The sequence below is a fragment of the Parambassis ranga genome, chromosome 19, assembly GCF_900634625.1.
Source record: "Parambassis ranga chromosome 19, fParRan2.1, whole genome shotgun sequence".
Taxonomy (NCBI): Eukaryota; Metazoa; Chordata; class Actinopteri; family Ambassidae; genus Parambassis; species Parambassis ranga.
This window is the reverse complement of record NC_041039.1, coordinates 16,088,155-16,115,203: the sequence shown is the minus strand read 5'-3', so window position 1 is coordinate 16,115,203 and position 27,049 is coordinate 16,088,155. Positions and strand designations below refer to the sequence as shown.

The following is a 27,049-nucleotide window of genomic DNA, read 5'->3' as shown; positions in this document are numbered from 1 at the left end:
CATTTTATTTATTCTATTACATACATCTTACATTGTAACTGCTGCTATCCTCCACTCAGGTTTCTGCATATAGAATATTACACTCTTGTGTTCGATGTCTGTAAAAAAACCCCCAATATTTTATATTTTTCTTCTACGTGTGTTACCATATTTTATTTATTGTATTTTTTTATTCAGACAAATTTTTTGTCACAACACTAAGGTGAGAGAGAAACATTATTTCTGCTAGTTTTGTGTTGTAGTGGGGAGGTTGGCAGAGGTAAGAGGGGGTACCCTCATCGTTTTGGCTTACTTAGGGATTTCTATGCCTAGACACTAGTTTAATGGTGGATGCCTCCACTGTAGTGTTTGTTCGGCCATTTTGTAGATCATTTAGAGAGGTTCCTTCTTTTGTTTGGTTTATTCAGAGAGGCTGTACAGGCTGGGTTTTATGTTATTGCTTTCATTTATTTGTGCCAACCTGTAGTTTTTTCCTGTGTTTTGGTTGTAAAACTGGTTTGTCTGGGTTTTGTAATAAACGCTCTTGTGTTCTTCACCCCAGCTGGACCTGCTGGCTCTGCTTGTCATATGGCATGTCCCCTCTGGGACGTAACAGATCACTGTAAAAAAAAAAGTAAAAGAAAAGTGAAGTTCCAGATTTAAGCTTGCGTCTATACCTATAGCTGCTTAGCATGTGGCATCAGCAACTCCATCCAGGAGACAAATACCAGCTTCAGTCCTAGAGGAATAAAACATAAATAATAGAATGAGCTTCGTGTGTGGGGAGTGTGATATATGAATGGCTACAGGGACCATTGGCAAGTGGGGCCCAAGGACTGGAGTAACAGTGGTAAAACTTGACAGAGAAGAGGGAGCTTTGAGGAGAGGAGATGAACTGGTTCAGAGCCTGTTGCTATGGTAGCCATGTGGAATAAATCAGCAGCATGAATTCCATTCTGAAATGCCGCACCAACTCAGGTAGACCTAGACAGAATTTGAATGAGAGCGGTGTCCCAGTGAGCAGCTAACTGCAGGGAAAAAAATCCCAACCAGCTGTTAGTAGTGGTTCTACATTATATATTTTATATTTCAGCAACACTTTGACGAACTATAGTATACCATAAGTACTGTACCATACTATACTAAACTATGTAGGCTTATTTATTAACAAATATACCAACAACCCTCCTATACCTCCTTCTGTGTGTGTATGTCTCAGTATATACAGTGAACAGTGCTTAAAAACCTTAATGCAGGGCACTAAGAATATTTTATCATAGTTATAAAGCAGAAAATATCAACACTTCTCATCACATTGGCCTATGTGTGTGTGCATGTATTTGTTTGGTCTGATTTTTGGGGACACAGAAAAAAACTACTAAGTAAAATCAGACAGTAAGGGAGTTTTATGGGAGTGACAGCACCTGATAGTGTACTATTATGCGACTTAAAGATGGCCCGGCCCAGTTAAATGCTTGGATAGAAAATTAACCATTATTCTAAGACTGAAGAAAGGATTAGGAAATTAACATAAATCAATGTGAAAAGTGGCCTAAGATTGTGTGTGCCTGTGTGGTCTGTGTGTGTGTGTGCGTCTTTGCATGCTCAGAGTATACTTTGTCATTATTGATGGCTAAACCACAGAGGTGACACCATGGATGGATGGTCCGTCTTTTTTTAATGGCAGGAGTTTATAAGGGGCATAGCAGACACAACATTTTCATTCTAAGTCTTAGCTGAAGGATATGCAAGGAGAATAGGGGGGAGAAGGCAAGGCCTGGATAGAGAAGAAGTGGCTATTTCCAGCACATAGACAACAGGTTCAAAATAATAAAGTGACAACATTAGGAAATAAATAATGCACAACATTAAAAACAAAGGAGGAATGCACAACAAATACAGTGCATTTCACTGCAACACTAGATTGTATTAACTCAATAATTATAAGACTGACTCATCAGATTTGCTGATGACATGCTTGGATGATCACCCTTACATTTATTAGTCTTTTATTTTGTCAAGTAAGGGGGATATGTGGTGTTGTGTGTTGCTGCTTGTGGTGGTGTGTATGAATCCCATCTGCAAACAAAGAGGTAAGGGTGGGGAGGACAAGGAAATAAAGGGTAATAGTAGAAAGAGTAAGGGAGAAAGAAAGGTGAGAAGGAGGGGTTTCTGAACATAGCTACCCGATGTGCACGCAGAGACCACCCTTAATTTTAGATAAATACAATATGCAATACACACAATACTGCTGGTACATTTGATCACAATTGTAGATGTAAATGTAGACACTTACAGCAACAAGAATATCCACTGACAGGACCACTTTACATCTACTTTAACAGGTTTTACAAGTGCTTAAATAGTAATGATTTTCTTTGAGGGCATAACTATAATTAAAACATGCCTCAAATATCCATTATAGTGGCATAGCAACATCTTTTCATTGTGGCCATTGTAACCATGTAACCCCCAAAGCCATGAATGCAGTAATCAAATTAGCAGTACTCTAACGCATTAGCATTTTTTTTCCACTGTACAAAAACAAAAACACATTTTCCAGTTTATGACATCTAAACAGCTAAATAAGACAAAGTAAAAAATAATTTACCATAGTACCAAAAAAGAAAGATAAGAAGGCAATTAGCATTAACATAGTTGTTTTTCCTCATAACAGATGCAGTAAGAGGTTGTCATATTTTACTACTGAATGAGAAGTGAAGCAGAGGTCTAATAAAGCAGTCTCTGTGTGCGTTTTGATTGACAGCTGGGTCGGGTTGGTTCAGTCCACAGGAGCTGATCAGACGCAACATTGCTTAATCTGTTGTCCATCTGTCCCCGAGGTCTCTGCTCTGTACTGACACTGACATTTGTGTTGAACCAGGGTCTGCACCAGATAATAAGTCTACATCACATATAAGAACGTACAAGAAAAGGCAAAAATCTTTTCGGCAAATCGCTAAATTAAAAAAAAAAAGTTAAAGAATTTAGCGGTTACAAGACAACTGCTAGAGATGAATGTAGCTACAATAATGTGGCAAACTGCTACTATTGTTTATCTTGTTGATAGCAAAGTGAAAACCTTTTATATGGTGCAAACACTGAGTGAAGCTGACCTTTAGACTGTCTGTGTGTGTGTCTGTGAGTGTGTTTGTGTGTGTGGTATACATATGTGCAGTCAGTCTCTGTTCTCTTCAGGTGACCAAGGTGTGCCTGGGAGCTCTGTGGGAGTTCTCGTCCCCCCTCCCTTTTCCTCTCTTTTCACCACCCAGAGGACCATACTTCCTTTTGATCTTTTTACGTTTCTTATCAGAGCACCACACTCTCTCACAGTACTCCTCTACTCTCTGAGCATCTCCATAGCCAATCAGCTGGAGGAAGTCCTTGTACCAGAGCTTGGAGTGTTGGCCTGGGACTGATGGTTGCCCCAGAGACCTGGGGCTGATGCTAGGGCCTGGTGAGGGGCCGATGGATGCGTGGCATTGAACTGCAGCTTTTTCTTCATCACCATTTCTAGTCATTGCTGACTCCACCCTCTCCCCTCTGAGCACGTGCAGAGTGACACGTAACAATGTGTGCACGTATCCGTGTTCCACAGTCTGGCACACATACACACCAGCATCAGAGCTTTTCACACGTAAGAACAGCAGCCCGTGGGAGGTCATAATAACCCGCTCATCACCTCGAACCTACATGAAGGAAAAAAAGAAAGAAAACCTATTTCTCAGACCACTTACTGTATTTAGTCCGTGTTTAAGGCTAGAAATTCAGACATTTGTAGCACTGCTGCCTTGTTCGTCTCCCAAGAGGGATTTTAATTAAGGAAATCCAAAGCCCGAGTTAAGGATAAATTAAGCGCTTTAATAGCTCACTCAATACAATGATTACTGCAGGTACTGTGAGGTGAATTACACTTGGCATACACTGTAAGTTTAACTAAAAAGACATAAATATTTAAATCTATTCACACACAGTTGGTAATAGAATAGCAAGATTTTTAGATATGTGGGGGTGAAGTGTCCTTTTCCACTCCTTATAGAATGTTGTTTGTGATGCTGATGGTCTGTATGAGGGTTGAGTGTTAAGTTTGTGACTTAAAGATGGGAGAGGACGATTCACTTTTCAGTATAGTCTATTCCAACATTAGCCCTATGTCTTTGGAGAAGGAGGATGTACTCTGAGGGGCACCAATAGGGTGAATTGGGCAGATTTGTGCGCTGAAACTTTGTCAGCATCCCATGAAGAATAATTTTTTTGTACTAGCTACAGTATGGCCTTATAATAGTATGACCTATTTTTATGTAGTTTATGTAGTCATGACAACCCTCCCCTAGTGTAGCCCCATGTCCTTCTTGGGTGGTAAGCTCTGAGGGAAAAAAAAATTATAAAAAACACTACTTTGCATAATCATTTAAAAAATTGAGCCTCCTATTTGTAACAAAACCTTTTAATGTATTTAGTTATATTTTAAGTGAGTCAAACTCACCTCATGTCTCTCTTCTTCTTTCTGTAAGAACCAGAGTACCTTGGCCTGAAGTGACCGGGGGACACATTCCAGTAAAGTGCTATTGCTCTCCACACTGTACACAAACCTCTCCTCAGCTCTCTGCCATTTTTCATCTGCACACACATCATAAAAGACAGTGAGGCAAGAAAGATGGTGGTGAACCACAGTGACCTTTCATTAGTTGGCAAATGTACAATAGATTGTTGTGCCAACCACACATGGAGAGTTCATATCACACTGCAGTCTTTATGGCTTGCCAGTAAATACACACAAATGCGCACACACACGCATGTACACACACACATTCCAAAGTCATTTTATACACTAACCATCAATTTGCAGCCCATTGCACAGCTGGACGGCGTTGCCATGGCGAACATCCTGCCGCCTGAATCGCCTGCTAAGAAGGGAGAAAGGGAGGCAATGAGGGAGTCATTTTGAACATGTGATGAAAGTGCGAGAGATGGGTGAAAGGAAAGAGTGAGAGAAAGACAGGAAGGGAAGGAGGTGATCAAGTGCATACTGATAGACATTACATAACACCTGGTTGTCATGTCTCTCAGTGCTTGCAATAATGACTTGGTAAATCCAGCCTCGGAGCATTGTGACTTTCAGAGCAAGGAAGTCTACTGTGAAAGGTGTGAACAGCTGATATCGCACTAGAACATCTGCAGCAGAGAAGGGTTCCATCTTGTAATGTGTGCTGTTACCTCTTGGTGTAGACTCCCGCAGGGTAATATCTAGAGCAGGTGAGACCATCCCAGGCGCAATAGGGATCTCTAGCCAGACAACAGTCCGCACATTCAGAACCATAGAGGGCACACTGATGGAGTCTGACCTGGGCAACACCCACTTCTGACCCCACATAGAGTTGTTGCTATGAATTCAAAAATGCATTAGTCCATTAGTATAAGCATTGGAATAACTATTCACATTTTAATTCTGCTTTTTTTTTTATCTAACTGTCTACAGGTCAGCTATTGTGCATCTTGATTATGTCAATGCAGCGTAATACAGAGTGTTGCAATGTTATCATCTTGTGGCTAAACAACAGAACTGCAGGGAAAAAACAGCAGTTATTCAGACTTGTATTTACCCTTTTAGGTGATATGAGGATTTCTCTTATTGGTGCTGGCATCTGTAAATGGAAAACATGTTACTATTACAAAAAATCAGTGGGCCGTTGCAGTGACATTAAGTTATGTCATGCCTTTATCCATCTCAAATCCAGTTTTAATTCAAATGGCAGCCCCTACTGCTTGCAGACCAAATATAACTGATCTAAATGGATCAAGTATTCTAATCAGTGTGAAGATCTATGTGAAGGCTGACTTCACAATGATTTTGTGCCCTTCTGATGATGTAACAAGCAAGTTAGAGCAAAAGATTATTTCTAATGGTGTGACTGCAGCGACATCAAACTATGATATGCAATGAAATGCAGCATTCACTCAGAAACTAAGTCTACTTTGCTTTCATATTTTGTAGCCAGAAATAGAGTACCTTGAATACTTGCAGCTCTTCCAGCAGCACCTCCTCCATAGTGTCTGTGTCTTTGTTGTAGATGGTGATAAATTTCAGTACCACTGAGTCATCTAATGAAAAAAGACATCGCTGCTTACACAAAAAATATACAGGTGATCATATAAATTCAGCCTTAAATGTCCAGTTTGTCACAAAGTCTGTGCAGAAAATAGCATCTCTATTGTACTGCAGATATCTACTGATATGTATGCTCATCAGCTACACAGTACCATTTGAGGGACTAGTGCTGCCCAAAGAGCTGTGTTTTTGCCCATAATTCTAACTTCTTGATAATCGTGTTGACAGACAGCTAGACAATATAATAACATACTAACTGCAACAATAGTCAAAGCTGACAGCTGGACAGCAGAATTAATGGTAGAGCTGACTGTCTAAAGGGTTTGTTTTTGTTCTAACATGGAGATCTTGCAGTCATTTGACTTCGCTCCACTTGTAATCAGTCACTGCACCTTTTTATGCTTCTGAGCTATCAATATCTCATTTGTAATTATGCAGCCTGGTCAGCAGACTGTTTTGAGTCTTTAATTTTCAATTTTGCATTCCATATGAAACAGAATGTATACCGGTGCCGATGTAGAGAACATGGTAGTGTCCGTCCTGGGCTTGGACTCTGTCTACTGCAATCTGAGTCAGCTTTCTGCCTGGCTCTGTCTGCAGCAGGACAGGTCTGTGATGCTGTGGAAGGACTGGACGATACATTGCAGGATGAGAACGCACAAAGCGCAGCACCTCATCAGGAAACTCCTTAGAGCTGGAAAAACCACCGCCGTTCACTTGGCTGGCACACTGTAAAAGGAGTGATGCAATGTGAAATTAAGAGGAGGAGACAAAGACAAAAGCAGACTCTTCATGATGTCAGCACTGTGTGCAGTGTAAAAAAAAAAAGCTGACATGAAGGCTTAGACTGTCCCTGCGTGACCTGCTGAGGTAGCTACAACACTGCTGACATTCACACCAGCTGCCCTACATTCTATTAACACTGTCCCTTACAAAGGACATCTGTCGTGGATGCAGGGAGAGTGCTGTCTCCAAATGAATAATGTTGAGCAATCTGCTAATTAAATCTCATAAACATTATTTATTTAGAACATAAGGCTCACCGATCCGGGTCGAGGGTAGGGGACTTTGTCCTCATAAGGTGTCCAGTGATGCTCAGGTCTCTCTCGGTAGGCAAATGGACCATTGAAGGCCGCTCTGATGTCCTCCATGTGATATACACACACTGCATAGCCTTTAAACACCGCACTGCAAAGGAAGATTGTAATGAGTGATTTGATGGATGACAAAAGTCTGTCGAGAAAAGCTGACGTCATTCTCTGCTCACCTTGTAGTGCTAAAGAGGCCAAAGATTTCTGGGTTTTTATCATCCTTGGTACTGAGCACAAACAAGTCCTCTGAAACACAAAGGCAGAAGAAAGTTAGTATACTGAGGCTACAGTGCAGCACAGATACTCCTGTAAGTGCAGCTTTGACAGCTTGATGTAAGACAATGTAATTGTCAATAAATGACTTTGGAAGTCTTCAAAAATCACATTTATTTTAGATTAACTTTAAACTTGTGACACTGCCATGGGAGTGCATGACAAAAAATTGGCACTTAATATGTTTTGTTGCATCCCTACCAAGATCATCAAAATGTGTATCAATCCCATTTGGTCCAGCCACAGAGCAGATGAGACGAGTTTTTAGGAAGGAGCTCCATCTATTCACCAGCATTCTCTGTCCTCCTTGGTCATTCTGAGAGATGAAGGCAGATATAGCTTGTGAGTGCACTGTCAGTGCTTTCTCTTTGGCTGGATTGTGTCCAAGGAAAAAAAAAAAAAAAAAAACGTTTACACAGCATTAGCAATTCTCACCGCACACACTCGTCCAACGCGGGTATAAACAGCCTTGTTCACTCCCTCAGCATCCACCTCTCGCTCAGTGAAAAAGAAGTAAACTTTGTCATCATCTCTGTCATCGTTGTCAGGAATAACTGCTGATCCCACAAACTTAGGTTCTGCGGGAAAAAGAAATAGTTTCATGTGAGTGGCAGTCAAACACAAAGCAAAAAAGTTAGTAAGTGAAAGAAATACATCAGATTGCATCATATATTTGTTATTTTGCTAATGACAATACTTTTGACCTTTTCACAAGGAGCCAGATGATTATAATGATTTGATGGGTTAAAGCTAGATTTAGGACGAAAATATATATTTAAAAGCTTTACACAGTGCATCCCAAATGAGTCGCACCATTTAGATATAGGTGTGAGTCTAACTGTTAGCAGTCCCTTGCATTTTTGCATTTTCCAGTATGTATACCAACCATTGAGCTGCTGCCTGTCATTTCGTTCCGTGCGTGTGAAGGTCTGGTTGTTAAGTCGACATAAAGCGCCATCATTTTCCCAGTAGTCAGTGTAGAGACCGATATAGAGCTCTCCTCCTAATGTGCACATGAACACAGAAACAGAGGGACATGTGGCTGTGATTCAAAGTGACATGATAATAAGGACCACTAGATGGCAGTATTGACCAGTGCAGAGACAACAGAATGAGCAAGCCTCTAAGTGTGAAACAACATGGCATGTCACCTAACTGAGATGAAAACATGCATCTCACAACTGCTGCTTTTGTGATGAATGTCTTACTGGAGAGTGTGGAAGTGCAGGGACTGTTAGGATCATAAGGACAACGTCCTCTGCCGCTCATCACGCTGTCATCTTCAAAAGCAAACAGCCTGTCCTGAGGACAACACACAAAACACAGAGATGCAGGTAGTTATTTACACATAAAAATGTGTTGTACAGCTAAAGGCTTCAACAAAATCCAGACAAACCCCCCAGGAGGTGATGTGTGATTAGATAGATAGATATGCATTAGAGAGGGGAGAGATCAGAAAGTGATGGATGAGAAGGGGGAGGGAAGACGGATGAGACCAGAAGTGATGGATGACAAAATGAAGGACTTTCTAACTGGATGTGTACAACCAGCTCTGTTCAGCTCTTATATCATAGTAAGATCACAACTTCTACTCTTCTGATGTTGCTGCCTGGCACAGCAGGGGACGGAAACGCACATGTGCGCGCACACAATTATATACACAGACCTGAAGTCCCAACAGAACCAAAGCTCATATGTTGCAGTTCAGAGGGGACGTCAGGTACTGCATTGATTTATGAGTAGCCACAGAACCCTCCTGTGCTGTGACTACTGCCTAAATGTTTGACTGTAACAGAAGGCAGTTTCTGGGTTGAACTCATTTATCATATGAAGTGATCTATCAAAACCAAATGGAAAATGCGTAAATGGGAAGAATCAATATTAGTTTGCATGAAGTACTCTAAACTATGGCCTGTTATTATTGTGTGGAGAAATGGTGAGTTGTTAGCTTGTGACTAGTATGATGAATGACAATAGTTTATTGTAATATAAATATTTATTTATTTGTAAATGTAGGCTAAAGTTAATCTTCATATATGCAATCCATAATACTTATGTTATTGTGGTGGAGAGGCCTGTCTGTGGCGTACTATAAATTAGCTATATCTGATCCTTTTTTTTTTGCTCAGCCATGAGCATTCCAATGATTTGAGTGATGGTTGAATGTGGTTCCTGTTTGGAAGCTGTGACTGGTCTATTTGACCTGCTGGACCAGCATCGGAATGCAGGGTGGAAACCACTCTCCTCTCTCTCTTTCTAAATACACCCCAGACACACACAAACACACACCTAGAACTGTTCTGTGTTTGACATCTGGGAGATATGTGTCCTACTGTATCTAAACATGCTCACACTGATGTATGCAGGTATGCTGTTATGCATGCAAGACACTCCTGTGTGCACTAACTCACAGACAGCTGACACACCTATTTGAATTGACCCCTCTGTGAGAACATTTTTCTTCGTCAAGTCAAATGTACAGAAAGCAGCACCTGGCCTGCTCTCCCTGAACAGTAGTGATGCTGACTTTGGCCAAACTGTTCTCTCTGTGTGAGTAAAACAACTCCTTCCTCTCTTAATCGGTGTCTTTTACATCTCCACCTTATATCAGTTCTTGTTGTTGGGTGGATAAATCCAGCTTGAGGAGCATGTGCAGAGTTTTTACAGCTCAGCAGTCCAAGCTGTACTAACACTTCGAGGAGCTCCTGGATAAACATTATAAAAACAGTTTGAAGAAGGTTCTGGCTATGTCCATGTCAAGAGAGGGAGAGGACCGAATGTGATACAACTAAAAGACCTACGATGTGTTCATTAGTTTACTGTCCTTTGCTGTGAAAATCCACAGAAAATAAATATAGAACAATTAAATAAATTAAAGGAAATAGCATAATTAGAAGTATCCAGGAGATGTGTTACACATTTTCTGGCTGACTGTGAAATTAAATTTACTCTACTGGAGTAAATTGGACTCACCTGCACTGTGTGTCCCACTTTGACCAGTGCACAGATGGGGTTAAAGGCTCCTGTACCACAGACCAGCAGATGGGTCTGGTTGTATTGCTGTAAGACCTTGAGGTAGTTTGCACACTCCGGCTGTGGGAAGAGATATGGGAATGAAGAAGTGTGCAGGTTAAGTGGGGTACGTACAAGCCAGAGTTTGTGAGAGAGAATTAAATGGGCAGTTGAGTTTCTTTGAAGATGGATTGAATGAGGTTCTTATCCATAGTCAGTGTATCATGTATAGTGTGGACACAGCCAGTGTGGAGAAGCAGATAGGAACAGAAACCAAGTTGTGGTCAGCACCACATTGTTTTTTTAACCACGTACAACCAAGGTCTCCTAAAACAGTCAATATCAGTTTAAACACTTTATTGAGAATATTATCACCACTGTCAGACAACCCTTTCTGCCGATGAACTGAAGGCATTATATCGATCTATGCCCTCTTCAGACGGTTATTGTGTGATTTGGTTTAAATGGACAGATGAACTTCTATGATCTACAACATAAAATGACTATTTTTCAAATAAAGTCTGGTGGCATTGAAGAGAGAAAAAGCTCTTGGCACAAAGGCAAAACTTTGATAATATTTTACATTCAGCAGACACTTAAACGGATATTGATTTTCTTTTTTCTTTTAAACACAGTTCACAGCAGTTCATTGCTTTGTTTCTGTAGTCATGTCTGCTTCCCCAGTCTATGGATGTGCCTGCCACCATCTACTGATAATAAATTGACTTTAGATAAATATTGCAATGCTGGTCTTTCCCTTTAAGGCCGCATAAAGCCAGTGTAATGGAAAAATGTCAAGGATTTATTGCATCATCAATAATATCAATATTCCAGGTTATACAAAGGTCAATGAGTGCAGGAGTATTTGTTGTCTCTTTAACAGATCTATCTACCTGTGTGCAGCTGAGAATGTATTCAGCCATATGTGCAGTAGCATTTTACTGCAGAGGAGGACTTACTTTTTCCCTCCCCTTCATCATACACTCCTCTATCTGAGATTCCGTACTTGCCCACTGGATCTGGAAAACAAAAAAAAAACAAGCGCAGTTGCCTCCTTTAATTTAGCCGATCAAACATCAGAATATGATGGTTAGTTTAGCTAACCCATGACCTCACACGTTTAAGAGTTCAGACAGTAATGACATCAAGGCTACCTCTCTCGGGTGTGTGTTAACCCGGTCCAGGCTAAGGGAAAACAGAATATTCTTGGCACCAACATAAAGTCTCTCGTGGCCTTCATCCAGCAGCATGGTTTGGGGTTGAAGAGATGCTCCATGTCCCTGGAAAACCCAGGTCCTGTTGAGCTGCCAAAGTTCTGTGTAGAAAGCAACACGCAGATAGAATGAGACAAAAGAATTGCAAGTGCTCAGTAGAAACCTGTGGATTTTCATTTTATTTCTTGCCTGTTCTAAAAAATCTAATTTGACCAAACACCCTCCTTAAAGAGATTTAAGGGAGGCTCTGGTAACCTGCGTGTGTGAGTCCCACTGCTCCGGTGGCCAAGGGCAGTCTGCAACATATGTTTCTGATTCAGTGCTGTCCCCAGGAGAATATCAGACAGACACATCAGGATTATCTTTCTCTCTCATCTCTGCTTCCCATGTGGCAATACAGCGCTGCACATCACTAAAAATCCACATGAAATAAATGAGCACACAGAGAGCTCAAAGTAAACATCACAGGCATCAATAAACTGCTGGAAGAGTAATGACTAGGCCTTGTCACAGCTCCATCATGGCTGATGCAGTCATGGTTCTGGGAAAGATCAATGTGAAGGCCATACATATGATTTACATAGTCTCCAGCCTTTTGTTTAACAGAAGGGAAACACTTTTATCAGACAGGAAACTGAGCCAGTGTCTTTATCAGCCCCTACACTAGATCAGCTGCCGCTCCTTGTCAGTTTTCTTTAGCTTGAGTTGAATCCTGCTTTATAAAAAAGCAGTGCATGGCAGGTATGTCTGTCACATCTAATCAAATACCAATGAATCAAGAAGACACAGATGGTTAGCAAGCACACATACCACCCATGGACACTTCATTTTATCTACCACATTGATCTTGACAGGTTGTTCCACCATACCTGCACTCTGTAAGCTTCTTTCTGGGGTTGAGGGTGAAGGATTTGAAAAGTCTTAACCCTTCAGAGGTATGCTCTTCCTCTGGGTTACACTGGCATGAAAAGCCTTTCATTAACATGTGTTGCAAGGGTGCAAAAGGGTTGTAAAAAGAAAAAAATTGGATCTGGTGTGTGTTAGAAGTGCTTTTGAGACCTTAAAGGCAGATATGCAAGCAGATAAGGCAGGGTTTGTTGTAAAAAAATGTGTTTTGCAGGTTCCCCTTGTGCATATTGAACATTGATACTAAACTGTGTTGTCAAAAAAAAAATTTAGTGTATGCTGTTGCTGCATTTTCTTCTGATTTAGAAAAAGAAAAGAAAAGTTTCAGTTTGTGAAACCAAAGGCAAATAAATCAAATGTGTTCAGTGAGTGACAGGTCTGGACTGGACATAGCACAGTTTAGCATCGAGACTCCTCTACTGTGGAACCATGTGGTTGTGTGCAGAATGTGGTTTGGCATATCTTGCTGAAATAAGCAAGGCCTTCCCTGAGACGATATTTTACATTCTGATTGGTCAGACCACAGGACAGTTTGTCATTTTCTATCAATTTATTTTAAATGAACTCAGGCAACGAGAAAGCTGCATTCCCAGATCCTGGTTTCTTCATTGTATGGCAGAGCTTTAGCTTGCGTTTGAAAATGCAGTGTTGGATTGAGTTTACTGAAGAAGTGTCCCCTTAACCTGTGTTGTGACACCCATGATGAAATCCTGTCACATTCAGTTGTGCTGCTTGAGGACAGAGTTTTCAGCTGTGTCTCCATATTTCTCTTTGTTGTCTAAATCTTTGAAATGAGGTAGCCTATCATCTATTGATGATGAAATCACCAAGGCTTTGTTACTTAATGTTGAAAAATGGTAACTGAATGACATAACTATTTTCTTTGAATACATAATCAGACTGTTTCACCTTCATCAACTCATATTTTAAGCTACTCGAGTGTTATTTCACACCATTTCTGGCAGAACATTTGTGGCGTATTGGCAGAAGCCATCCAATATATCACCCAATCACAGAAACATGTAGCAACAAAAAAGTTTGCATAGAGAAGGCTGTAGATAGTAATGGTATATGTGACCTTTCACCTAGCAGCCCAGGGTTTTCTTTTACTTGTAGTTAAGTTTTGTTTTTCACCTGCAGTAAAGTTTCATTTTCACTGGGGCTCGGGGTTAGGCATTAGGAGTTAGATAAAGATCTTGGTTTGTCTTAAAACACACCACACATTCATAATATTAAACACAATTTAAAAAGAAAACTGGCCCCTTCTGCCAAGGTGACGATATGTCAGTGCAAGTTACTGAAAACTGAAGTAGCATAAAATGAAATAAAAATGTGTAGAAATAACACACACAGTGATTCAAGAGATTACTGTGTTATCCATATGATTTTTCTGTGATACCAGTCTGGGACTGTAGCCAACTGACCTATTTATGTCTTTTGGGTGTTTTGGATGGTCCACTTTTTATAAGCATTACACAAGTTTTTGCCATCTTTATTTGCCCAAAAACATTTCACATTCTAGATTTAAAATGTTTTCTGTTTTAAATGCTCACATTGCTTTTAGAAACGGGGTTACCAATCTTTCAGTCTCTACATCCTGGGGCTGCAGGGGGGTAATTGTGTGATTTATTTTTCTAGCGTCTGTATATTTTTAGAGATACTTGATCTGAAGATAGAAGGAGAGACTGTTCTATTTTTTTTAGATCACTCATAGCAACAGCGCTCCACTTTGTGGAACATTTAAGTTGTTTAAAATGAAATGGGATAAGGTATTCACAGAGGAGTTGGTAAGTTGTGTATATTTTGTTGCTATTAAGATCTCTATGTTGGAGACAACTAACTGTTTGTTTGAGCAGCATTAGATCTTGGGTGGTTAGGTGGCAGAGACGGAGGGGATGTGGCAGTGCTGTTCTGCCAGGGCTCAGACATGCTTCCTGTAATTATCTAATCCACACACACACACACACACACACACACACACACACACACACACACACACACACACACACACACACACACACACACACACACACACACACACACACAACTTGGACGTTTTTATTTCCCCTGTCTTTCACACACAGATGTCTCTATCTGTGCTCTCTCTCAGACTCTAGCTGAGCTTTTCAACACTGGCTCTCAAACAATCAGCTCCTTCTCCATGTGAAGTTAAACTTGCTATTCCGCTCATTTATATGACAGACTTAGACAGCTATTTAAAGTGACGGAATAAACAGTGCATAAGTCAAACCCATTTTTTCCATCCACTTTTCACATGTCGTTGTCAATAATGATGAGTGGCAGCTGATTTATACGCGCACAAGGCAACATACATACATACATAGAGCAACCACGCACATGCACGAACACAGATACATTTCATTTTGTGACTTTGTTTACATGTGTAAAAAGAAAGAAAGAAGACATGTCACGTACACTCTTCACAAATGCAAGCGATTCAAAACAAAAAAACTGTAGTCATGTTTACAGAAAAAAAAACGCATTGATTATAATAATTATAGGTAATTAAAGTTCCTAAATTACAATTGGTGGATCTCCTGATTACAATGAGACACTGAGAGGCGCTTCAGAGCAGTGTTTTCAAGGTTTCTCCTCTCTCATTATATATGCCAGTCCCCGCTCAGGCTGAAAATGAGAGAGGGAATTTCCACATTCCCCATACCTCTCTCTCTCTCTGTTTCCTTTCTCTCTTGCTTATACCATCTCTGAGGATGAGGAGGATGTTTCTCAATCAGCAGCTGAGCAAGGGAGACACATGGCCCTACTGTGATCCTACTTCAAATGGAAACACAGAGAAAAGTGACTCCCTTAAGACAGACACTTTCATCAGTTGTCTGAGGAGTGCTGAGAGATGCCTATGAAATCAAAATAAACTTTGTGATTTCTCCTCTTTGTCCATGTATAGAAACACTGTTTTGCTGCACAGCAGAGTATAGTGTGTGTGTGTGTGTGTGTGTGTGTGTGTGCGCGCGCGCTGCGGCATCCTATTTTGTTTTTATAGGTCCTAACTGCAATTCATGTTTAGGCAAATAAAGCAAGCAAAGAGCACACAGGAAATGATAAAAACATGCCTCAGGAAAGAAATTAAATTTGCTATCATAATTTGATCTATTGCCGGTGCTAAGCATGCATTTTATGTCAGAAATTAAATTTGTCACATAGACAGTCTCATGTTTCCAGTGAAATAAGCATATACATTCGGTCAGTGAGTAATGGGACAGAAACAAAGAGAGTTATATGAGTGAGCTGGGGAAGAGAGAGTCTGTTCTCCTTGTGCCCTCAAAGCCTGTGAGTGAAACTGTGGAGCTGCTGCCAGGGTCAGGATCTGAAGAACTGGGGTGCTAGGCCACTGTCGGTATACAGCCTTGTGTTCCTATATCCCCTCATGTGAGGGGGATGATGTCACCGAACAAAATGAAATCCACATGCAGGATAAAAGAGAGAGAGAAAAGTGTGCTTCTCTGTAATAGTGACAGGATGTAACCTAATGTTGTAAATCAAGAAAGCACCAGAAACTGACACTTCTTCATTAAATACTGCAGGTATGCACATACATATGTCATCAGTGGTGACATGTTTTCAGAGTAAATGAGAGTGCTTTTTGACTGACATTTAATTAAAGCCTCCACACTGTATGTGGAGCCAAAATGAACCAACTCTACAGTGTGACAGTATGTAGACGTATGCCAAAGCCCCATAAAGCTTCAAATGATTTCCATATCAACTTTTATTTGCATGGAATAAATCATGCATTTTATTGAAATATCTTTAAAGCTGCAGTGCAGAACTCTAGACTCCCCCTTCTGGCACAAGCTATGTGTGCACATGTGTATTCATGTGTATTCTCTAATTGGTCACAGAATCTGGTGTGACAATGGGGCAAGCTTAGCCTACAGGGATAAAAGCTTAAGCTCAGCTTAAGAGAGCAATTAGGGGAATAATTGCTGTCTTAGATGCAGATACAAGATTTTTGAAGGTGACTAATGCCCGGTTTACACTGTGCGATTTTGGGCTGTCGCAGACGAAAGACGAGCATTGTAGGAGAATCGTGGATATATTTTTGGTCGTGGCTCTAAACCGGTGGTCTTACATCGCACTATGAGACAGGTTCCACGGCGGCCATTGTCAGCGTCTTGCAACCAAAGATAAGCTGAGATAAAATTCTAGCGGTGTCAGAAATTTAGGATGACTGACTCACAGTGTGACAGCTGCTACGACCTGTCACTCCGCATCCACGTCTTCCTCCTCTTCGCATGTTGACGTACGACGTAACCTGTGATCGCCTGCGATTCAGTAAATGGTCATGGCACAATGTGCATGCACCAAACTTGGCGATCGTACCAAAGTTTATTAGATTCACGTTGCATAGTGTGTCATGCAATGGTCTTATAAGATCGCTAAAAATCGCACAGTGTAGAAAGGCCATAAGACAACTAGAATTTACATATCTATCATCCTCCTGTGACTCAGTAATTATCTTCATGGTACCAAGAACATGGTAGAGATTCTTGTTGCAGATGGGAGGAGTTTGGCTTGTAAAAAAGTCTGCTTTAACCTGAACTGGTGTTCAAGTGCGGAAACACTTCTTAGGTTTGGTGATGGGATTGAAGTTATCAGAAATATATGATACTTGCATAGTTTCGTAAAACAATGTTTTTTTTCCCCTTTTTTTTCTTTTCCCTTCATTTTTTTTCTTTTTTTTTTTACTAAGGTGAATACCATGGAGTAACATTGATGTGGTTAGTAGTAGCTATTAGTGTTTGTCACTGATCTTTTTTAACAGCAGCATAAGAAACTAAATTTGGAACCTAGTTTTTTTTTCCTATATGTGCCCATATGTGCTCTATATATTTTATAAGCTTATAGAACCTATTACATTGGATAGTTCTCCCACATTCTGGCAGCATGTAAGAGAGAAGACCTTCCCCTCGTTTATTAGTCTTTAATAAACAATGACGACTCGGCAACTTTGTGTCTTAAGTGCTCATTCTGGTCATCCTTCATCCCTCTTTTTTTCCTCCGTGTAATATCGTTGCAGCTTAGTCTCTGAAGACTTAGACAATCTTCATCCCCTCTCTTTTCCCTGTGTTACAAACTTAACTCGTCTCCTCTCCCCGGTCCCTTTACTGGGAAAGGTCAGAAAGGATATTAGATTTTCACCAGCTGCCTTCCCCTCTGGACATCTCATTAATGAACTGGAGAGCACACTCATAGCACAATGGGAGAGAAAATGACGCTGAGATGTACACAGACAAAATGAGAAAGGTGAGTGTGGAGGGAAGGAGGCTGAAAAACTATCCCTTATCCTTTGCTGACCTAAAAGGTGTGATTTATCTAAATAGCACCGTACTGTTTTTACAGCAGTTTGATTTCAGGTCTACTGTTTGACTGCCCAACAACTCAATGTGGTAAATGTTAATTATGGGTCTCTTCACAAGTAGACGGAAGAAAGTTAATGGAACTCCTCAATTACCACATTAGCCCTAAGTAGAAAAAAATCCCCACCTTATTTAATTCAGGCAGACAGCACTCTAGGTCATACTGGTATTTCCCTTCTTACCCTGAGAAGAAAGTCACCTACAGCCACATCATTTCAAGGTTGGAAAATCCATAGAGAGAGCTTTTTCTTGTCTGGAGAGCAAGGTCTGAAATTATAGTTCAAAAGGGGGGGTTTCATACATCAGTAATTGCTACCTGAGTAATCTGTGTTGTCACTCGTACCTTAGCACCACACTGAAGAAACAGATTAGCAATTCTCCACCTATGACCCATATATATATATATATATATATATATATATATATATATATATATATATATAATTTATTCATACCTCATTCACTAATGCAGTATAAAGCAGTATAAATTCAAGCCAGCCTTCATCTGTCTGTCTTTTGTTTAAAATGAGGTAAACATTCAACTAAAAAGCATAGAAAGCATGTGTTTATTTATATAAGTGAGCCTATACTGTAACCCTGCCAGAATATCTTAACATCATTAGATAACTTTATTCACCTTCACAGACCTTAAGAAAAATATTTATGTTACTAAATCATTATGACTTTTCAGGGGAAAATGTCCTTGGCAGACTGCAAGGCGAGTGCCTGGTTAATTTAATTATTTTAAAATGGTCACACTGTTTTATTCCACATGTTTTTAATAAGCGCTCTCATGAACTGTTTTAGTAAACTCAGACATACACCCTGACAATTCAAGTCATTTTTTAATAGTTTGAGAAACATCTATTTATCTTTAAACACTATTTTGTTCTATTTTTGTCAGCATATTTGTGTTAGTCCATATAGCTAAAGCAGTTCTGGACAGGTATCCATTAAGTGGCTGGAGGGAATTCTTCATGCTTCACTAAACCAGGAATGCATTATGGCGATTTAGCCAAAAAAGATCTGACAGGACGGATTTAATAGGAACTGAATGTGCAACATACCTCCGTCACCCGTCTGAAGTTAGCACAGAGTAAGTCTAATTACTAAATTAGCTGACTTTTAAAACTCTGCAGTTTTTAGAAGTGACTTTGGATTGATTAGGTCATTGCAATTATGAAACCTGCTGTATCACACTCTCTGCAGCGTAAGCCGAGCAATGATAGCAGTGCCGTGAAAGCAGCAAAATAAGTCTGAGCTACCTACCTGCAGCCTGCTGACATCCTGACATGAACAAGCTGCCCAACAGCTTCATTAGCAGCAAAATTGATGGTTGTCCTGAAACAAGAGCTTTCATTTTACTCCACAGGCGTGCAGATCAAAAATAAGCTGCTGCCATGGGCCTTGACTGATACAAATCCAAGTGAATTTGTGTCTAAAGGCACAAAAACATTATAAGACAAATATTTTTATTGCTGTTCTACAGTGAGCGTACCACCCTGCAGGGGCGTTTCTATGTAAAATAAACCAGGATTTGGGGGATGATTGCCCCAAATGTCCAAGCAATCGAGGTGCATTATAGTCTGTGTTGAAATACTGTGCCGCCAGTGATTGGGGTCAAGTCTTTATAAAGACAGCCCAGAGTCAGTATTTGTAACTCAATACTTGTGTGTGATTTAGCTAACAAGCCAGAATTAACTGGGGATGTAAGCAAATGAAAGGATGACTGGGATGAAAGTGAATGAAATGCATTTGGAGAAATCTTCACTGGCCCAGAAGTCCAGAGTAGAACACGAGGAACAGATGAAAAAGAAATGGCGAATAATGCTTTCACAACATGTGCGAAGTGTGACTGACATCAAAGCATGCATATGGTGGTAAGGTCATCCTTGAAACACATGATAATGCGCCCAAAGGAATTCACTCCCAGAAACCACAAGAAAACTGATCCTATATTTTATTGAGCTTTTTATTGATCCCACACTCTGTATCTGCCCATCTGACCAGAAGCAGGATAAAAATAATTCACTACTGATATTATTAAATTTTCCTTCCCCTTATCAATCCTTCTCTCAATGAGCAGATTTATTTTTCCATCTTTGCTGATACCAGATGCTGTGGTAATATTTTCACAGTCCTTAGGGTGAATAGTTAAAACCACAACCCTCTCGTTCTCCCTGAACTGCATCCAAGTCATCGGCTTGTGAAGAATTCACACTATTCCGCTTGTGCATGTGTCTGTCTATGTGCATGTGTATGTTTGTGTGAACTTCAGGGTGTGGGCAAAAAAAATCGCTGGCAGAGCCCATGAGGCATATATTAGGACTTAGATGTTTTTCATTCCATAATGATAGGATCCAACTGCAGCCTTTTCATAGAGCTGAGTGCTAGCCAGAACACGCATTGGAGGAGGGAGAGAGATGGCATGCCAATCACTGGGTCTGTGCTCCCCTCAGGCAGGTAATGAATTGGAATTGAAAGTCACGATTATAATGATAGTAATGTGGCATTTATGATATAAGAGTTAAACCGCAGTGATTTTTTTTATTTATAACAATTTTAGTGTAGCCAACAATCCCAACCACTAGTATCCATTATCCTTTTATTTAGGACATGGTACCTTTCTAGTGACGAACCCTTATATATCATAAGAATATATGATCTATTGACTATCCAAATTCCACACCTATTTTCAACCATGACTAACAGGCTTATGTGGAATCATCACCTTCTGTTGCTATAGAGATCAAAGAAACTGTGAGGAAAAGGCGATGTTTACTCAAGAGTTTTTATCTGCAGAGATAAGACCCTCATTATTGTCCCAGAGACACACAACAACAATCAGTCTGCATACCAGTGCATGCACATCCACACACCCACACACAGTAAACACACACACACACACACTCCCACACACATACAGTAAACACACACACACACAAACATTTTTCTCACAGGCACATCACCATACTAAAAAAAAAAAAACAAAAAACCCCCAAAAAACTATTCCATCGCTCTGCCACTATGGCACAAGAGAAAGCCACTTTGTGAATTTTCAGTCACCATAGCTGAGGGACCAAAACAAACTACAAGGAGGCTCCTTTAATGTCAACAGTGGGTGGGAAAAAAAGTGCGTTTAGCAGAAGACACCCTGTTTTGGATCCAACTCTTTTTTTAAACAGACTAAAATTAAATCCTGAATGGTGTATTACAGTGTTTGTATGTTTCATCAAACGACTTCTTGTTTGACTTTACGCATCATTTTGTATACATTTGTAAAATCTATTGTAGATAAATTGTAATGATCTACAAATATTAAAACTACTTGATAAAATAGATTAACACAACAATTTAGAAACAGGGCCTATGTTTGTGTAGAAAAAAAATACAATTGTTACACCTGTCATTGCTGATGTGCAATAAAAGCAGCCCAAAGAGGGAGCTAGTTTCTATTGCCAATATCAATTTACACAGCAACTGTCTCTCCCTTTCATATACATGCAGCACAAACACACACTAGGTATTTTCTTACCTTTGTGGGAGAGCCGTATCCTTGGGTAGATGCTGTGTGCTGTGTGAGTCATGCCCAGCAGAACAAGATACAGCAGCATCAGTGACAGATACACAGTCCTTATGCACGCTGCCATCATCACTGAGACACTCATTCTACATTCATCTAGTTAGAAACCATCTAAGTCCACTTAGCATGAGCACCAAAGTCCACAGGTCTTTGCTTGACAACTTCCTTGAACTGTGTTCAATACAAGGTAGTCTTCAATGTCCAGCAAGAGTCTTCTTGTAGGTAACAGTCCATTTTCTAATGATCACCACAGTGTGGATCAAGTGAATGTATCTGTACAGCCTCTATACAGCCTCTGCCTTTCCCCTATAGCTGTCTGCTGAAAGCGGCATCCACCCACTACCTCAGTGGACAGGATAGTGCTTTGGCTATTATCCTTGTTTGGTCTTAGTAACCAAGGAGAAGAGAAGTCCAGTTGCTACATTCACGCCGCAGTGCTCACTGCTCTCTGTCCATATGTCAGTCCGTCTGTTTGTTTATCTGTCTGTGTGCACAGCTTAGATCCACTCTTTCTGATCTAATGAACAAAAAAGTGAAAATTTAAAAAAAAAAATCACATCTATGAATCCCTTAAAGGTGTTGAAGCTGCTAATTTGTAAAACCCCCAAAGCATTGGTCTGTCCCAGCAGGCAGGCAGGCAGGCAAGCAGGAAGGCAGAGCTGGAGCTGCTGCACTGTATCTTCAGTCTGTGTTCCTCCTCTTGGGTCCACTGGAGCCAGTCATTCTCTGGACGGGAGCCCAGGAAAAGGCAGAGTGGAAGAGGGGAGGAGTGGAGAGCCTCGTGTCTGGCGTGCGGTCTCTCTCTCTCTCTCTCTCTCTCTCTCTGCACTGAGGAAGAAAGTGAAGCTTCAGCTCCTAACTCTGCTCATGCTCCAACAGTCAGGGAGGATCCAAACCTCAGCTCAAACCTCTGCGAGTCAGTTAAGATGGGTTCTACCACAGCTACTGATCTGGGCAGAGGCCACCTGCCTCGGTGTGGTGCATGAGTCAGCCTGTGTGAGTGTGTGAGGAATGTGTATCAGTTAAAGAGCTGAAAATTGCCCGCTCCTTCCTCTAGAGTGTCTTGAGATCCCTGCCTCCCTCCAGGCAGCTGGATTAAGTGTGCTGTGTCTCCCAGGCAGCCTCAGTAAGACTTTCCCCTCCTCTAAGAAATACTGCCTCTCATGTCACTCCACAGACCACCCCCCCTCGCTTCTCCCTACACACGGCCTCTCCTCCTTCTTCACTAGCTTCTTTTAGCTCCCACCCTGGCTGCATTAACATGGACCTCAGCCAAGGTTAACTGGCACTTCTTTCATTTTCAATTATTTCCCTCTTTGTGCTTGTTTCCATGTGGATAGTCATCATCACTGTTACCATGGATTTTCATTTACAGGGTTTCTTTGATGGAGGTTTTCTCCTTCCTGCTCATTTTATCTCTCCTTCTGTTTATCCACCTCCCCATCTCTCACACTGCTCAGTTCTCTAAAACCTAGTTATTAGTGTGTCCATGTGTTGTGCGCACTCTCCTTTGATTTATTACACCATGCCTTTTCCCTTTCATGTTTGTCAGCTACTGTCTTCTGTCTGCATCTGTCTGTTTCCTGTGGAGTTTGAGTGTCTGCAGCTAACAGTTTAGGTTTTGTTACCATTTAATAAAACAGTAATGTTGGACTCATTTACATTCAGTTTTGCTTTTTGTCCTTGCAGTCTTTTATTTTGCCTCAAGGTCCACGGTTTTCGGAATTTGATTAGCCAACACATCCTCATACAGAAGATGTGACTGCAGTCATTATTGAATTTGCACATGCCCTAGAAAAAAGCCCCCCCCCACACACACACTACATTCATTTACAGAAACAGTGACGTCTGTCTCCCCTAAAGCTCGCTCAAATACATCTGTTTTTTTCTGTTGGTGTCTCTTTCCCATGGCAGTGTGTTGACACTACCGCTAAGTCATGCTGATCCACGCTGCACATGGAAGCATTCCGTCAGTCTGGAAAAAACTTTTCTATTGTACTCAAATCTGGTTCACATTGTGGTATAATTAGTTATTTTAAATATGCAAAACAGGGATTTAATGAGAACAATTCCCAGTGGCAACATTCATTCATAATTGAGATCTCTGCACTGATTAGCAAAAATTAAAGCTGCACTAAAGACAAAACAAACAACTGCAGCTAAATAAATAGAATAAATCTCAAAATGCGGGACATGGGAGAATAGAGTGAACAAAAGAGATAAGCGCATGGTGTGAGGGTGTTCTCATCAGCACATAGCAGGCCAATAAATTAAGACACATACAGTAATATAGAATTGCAAATGGTTGCATTAGGCTGAAGCAGCTGCACCCCCCCACCCCCCTGCACCACCCTGGGATCTGATGACTGCAACTCCCACATTGCACCTGTTGCCTGCCAGAACAGAAGGACTTTGTGTATGTGGAGGTCTCATAACATACACTATCCCTGTTATTCCATTGCCTGGTGCAATTATAGACTTTCATCTGTTGCCGAGAGTGAGACAACTGTTCAACGTCAGCTTCCCTGGAGCTGACACTATCAGGATGACTGTGACACACTGTTTCATCAGACTGAAACCAGGCATTAGCACAGGGACATATTTTAAGTTTGTTTCCTGATGAAAGCCCCGCCGGAAGAGTTTCATTTCCGATCTCTTAAGCCAGTACCTAAGATGAATAGCCATTAGCCATTTAAAAAGGCTAATGCACATAGACAGTGGGTATTCCCTCGTTCACATTGGCCCCTACAATCCCTCCCCCCCTCCCCCTTTTTCATGATTTGTGTTTGTAATTTCACTTCTTGATGTCTCTATTAGTATGATTGCAGTTGTACTAGTAGCTTGTATCAAAGGGCCCTCCCATGCAGCACTCCTACACACAGTAACCACAGCAGCCACACACCAACCTTCTTCTTTCCACCTCCATTGAAATTCTGTTCTCTTACACGTGTCCCTGGGATTCCACCAATACCTGGAATTTTTATTCTGCGTGTAGTGCACTGCAGATATATTGCCTCTGCAATGTCTGCTTTCTGTAAATGCATGAAATTGCACATTCATGGTCACAATTTTTTTACCTGCATCCTGGCACATCACAGAATGCCTTTTTCCTTTAGGATGCCTTGGAGGAGTGACTTAAAGAGCGTTTGATTGAGTGCCTATGTCTAGTGTTTGTTTGAGTAGGCCATGTCCAAATGTCTGGCAGTGTTCCTTTCATGCTCTGTGAACATGGAAAATATTTTCATTCAGGGTAATGCTATGTCAATACCCACCCTTCAACAAAAGTCTCTCTCACCTCCTGTTTGACCTGCAGGACAGACAGGCAGACATGCACACCCCTGTTGCCCTCCCCATGCACACAGGCACATACTCTTTTTATACTTGTTCAAGTGTCCTACGTGCATTCAACTGCAATGAGTTACAACATAAACAAGTAACACAGAGAGATTACAATCAAGATTGTATGCACGCATGCATTTATACATGACAATGTGTGTACGTTAGCATACGTCTCCTGCTGGCTGCCTGCGGGGCTCCCCTCTGGTAAAGGGAGGTCATGTCTCTGGTTTCCCGCAGCAACAGAAGCAGCACTCTGAGGATCCAGTGTTAGAGCCATGATATACTCCAACCGTTTACACAGGTGGCTATCATATGGCTGGCGAAAATTGTTTCTATGGTGCATACATGCACATACACACACACACTCACAATATATACACATCAGTCAATATTTGAAGGAAGGTAGATATAGCTTTGTGATGCATCAATATATATATAACCTGTATATGTATGAAAGACAACCTGACCAAGATATGCAAATATTAAGATGCATTTTGCAGATTCTGTCCGGGGAGATTATGTTTCATCATGTGTGCGATATCACACACAGAAGAGTCAGTCAGACACAGATGAGTAGAGAGAGGGAAGCCCACTGACTGGGAAGCCAGGTGTGTTATGGTTGGCCTGGCTGTGTCTGCTAAGTGTAAATATTACAGTATAAAACCCACTTTGCACACCTTCACGCATATGAATTTTTACTTGTAACCACATTCACTGCATGTCTATAGAAATAAGTTGAAATAAGTCTGTATGTATTTTGCTACAGCACATTCTTCCATGACATCTCTCTGACCCGGTGAGGCCGTAAGTAGGTGCAGGTCTCGCGTGAGTGTCTGTGGCACAAACCGTGTTAACTACATTCCCTGCCTGCCAAATATAATGCCAGAGACCACAACATGTCATCCAGTCTCAGTTTGCAGATCGCAGATCTGCTGTCACAGAAGCTATGTGGTCACTATTTTGGCTTTCTCCGCTTCCTGTGATTCAGCTTTGGGGACATATTTCTTAGTTATAGGGTTAGTAATGGGAAACCCAGCCCAGGCTAGTGCTTTGCAGTCACAGATGGTGAAGAGGAGGAATGGGCTACGCCTCTGAAGTGATATGTGGAAGTTACCATCTGGCCTCATGTGTATTCACATCCATCATCATGGTAACTGTCACCTACAGGTGAGGGTGTAGCCTTGTGACTGCATGTGTAGTCTGTGTCTGTATATTATATACTCATAGGTGAATGTTGGCAAGTGTTTGCACATGTGGGGAAAAAAAAGACACACAAATATAAGTGCCCATTTGTCCTCCGGTGTAGTGTCATCTTTCATGTGTAGTCTGTGACAGACTCCTCCGGTCCTGCCTTGACCATTTGTTTTAACCACTGTTAGCTATAATTGCAGACAAAATAGAGGAAGATATAATGCTAACAGAGAGAAATATAGACTAAACATCTGCTTTCAACATGTACTTAACGGCTGTTTTTTTTGTACCTCACTGGGTAGCGATTTATGCTCACAAAGAAATGTCATTCAGTACAAAAATACAGGGGCATAGAGGCGGTAAATCAGCAGAAGTTGAATCTCTGAGGGAATAGATTCCATCAAAGCAGACAATATTTTCCGTTTTGCTGAAGAGAAAAAAAATAAAACCTTTCTGCATAAAATCGACCTAAACTGTGGCTGTAAACTCATGAGATGGTGTGACTCTTTGTGTGAGTGATGTCCATGTGTGCAAGATGCCATCCATATGTTTATCCCTGCACGTCGTTGTTTATGAAATATGAATAGTGGCAAATCAGCAATCCCATCCTACTTCAGGGCAGGACCACCATGCCCCTCTGCTACGAGGAAAATTCTGTGGCCCTTTCCATCTGTCTCCATCTGACATGTACGAATTCCTTAAAATCTTACATATAATGATTGTCTGTGGCAAACAAAGGAAACTCTGACATTAATTGCTCAGACAAATAAACATCTAACTGTATTAAAAAGAAAGGTCTGTTTGATGTAGAGGGGAAGAAACTAAAAACAAAATGACTTAAATTAAGACCATATGCCTGAGACGTAGTGCATCCATGAATTTAGAGTATGAGTCACAATGTGGGTGTATCAAAAGGCTGGTATGTCTCTCTTAGTAAAACAACAACAAAAAAA

The 27,049-nt window shown here is 40.9% G+C and overlaps 1 protein-coding gene across 2 annotated transcripts; it reads right to left on the bottom strand.

The window, feature by feature from the left end:
- Positions 1 to 1,560: 1,560 nt before the first annotated feature.
- Positions 1,561 to 22,637, bottom strand: sema3e (sema domain, immunoglobulin domain (Ig), short basic domain, secreted, (semaphorin) 3E). Of its 2 annotated transcripts, none has more exons than XM_028430851.1 (17): positions 21,519 to 22,637; positions 11,619 to 11,779; positions 11,424 to 11,483; positions 10,426 to 10,545; positions 8,661 to 8,754; positions 8,339 to 8,455; positions 7,888 to 8,030; positions 7,654 to 7,768; positions 7,356 to 7,425; positions 7,132 to 7,276; positions 6,595 to 6,817; positions 5,990 to 6,081; positions 5,583 to 5,624; positions 5,197 to 5,363; positions 4,816 to 4,886; positions 4,466 to 4,599; positions 1,561 to 3,668 (listed from the first exon to the last, which is right to left on the bottom strand). In XM_028430851.1, exons 1-17 carry the CDS (start codon positions 21,649 to 21,651, stop codon positions 3,174 to 3,176), a joined length of 2,382 nt encoding a protein of 793 aa, XP_028286652.1. In that variant the 5' UTR covers positions 21,652 to 22,637; the 3' UTR covers positions 1,561 to 3,173. The 2 variants fall into 2 exon arrangements, with proteins under 2 accessions (XP_028286652.1, XP_028286653.1); XM_028430852.1 differs by having other exon boundaries at positions 4,816 to 4,883.
- Between the last annotated feature and the right edge of the window lie 4,412 nt (positions 22,638 to 27,049).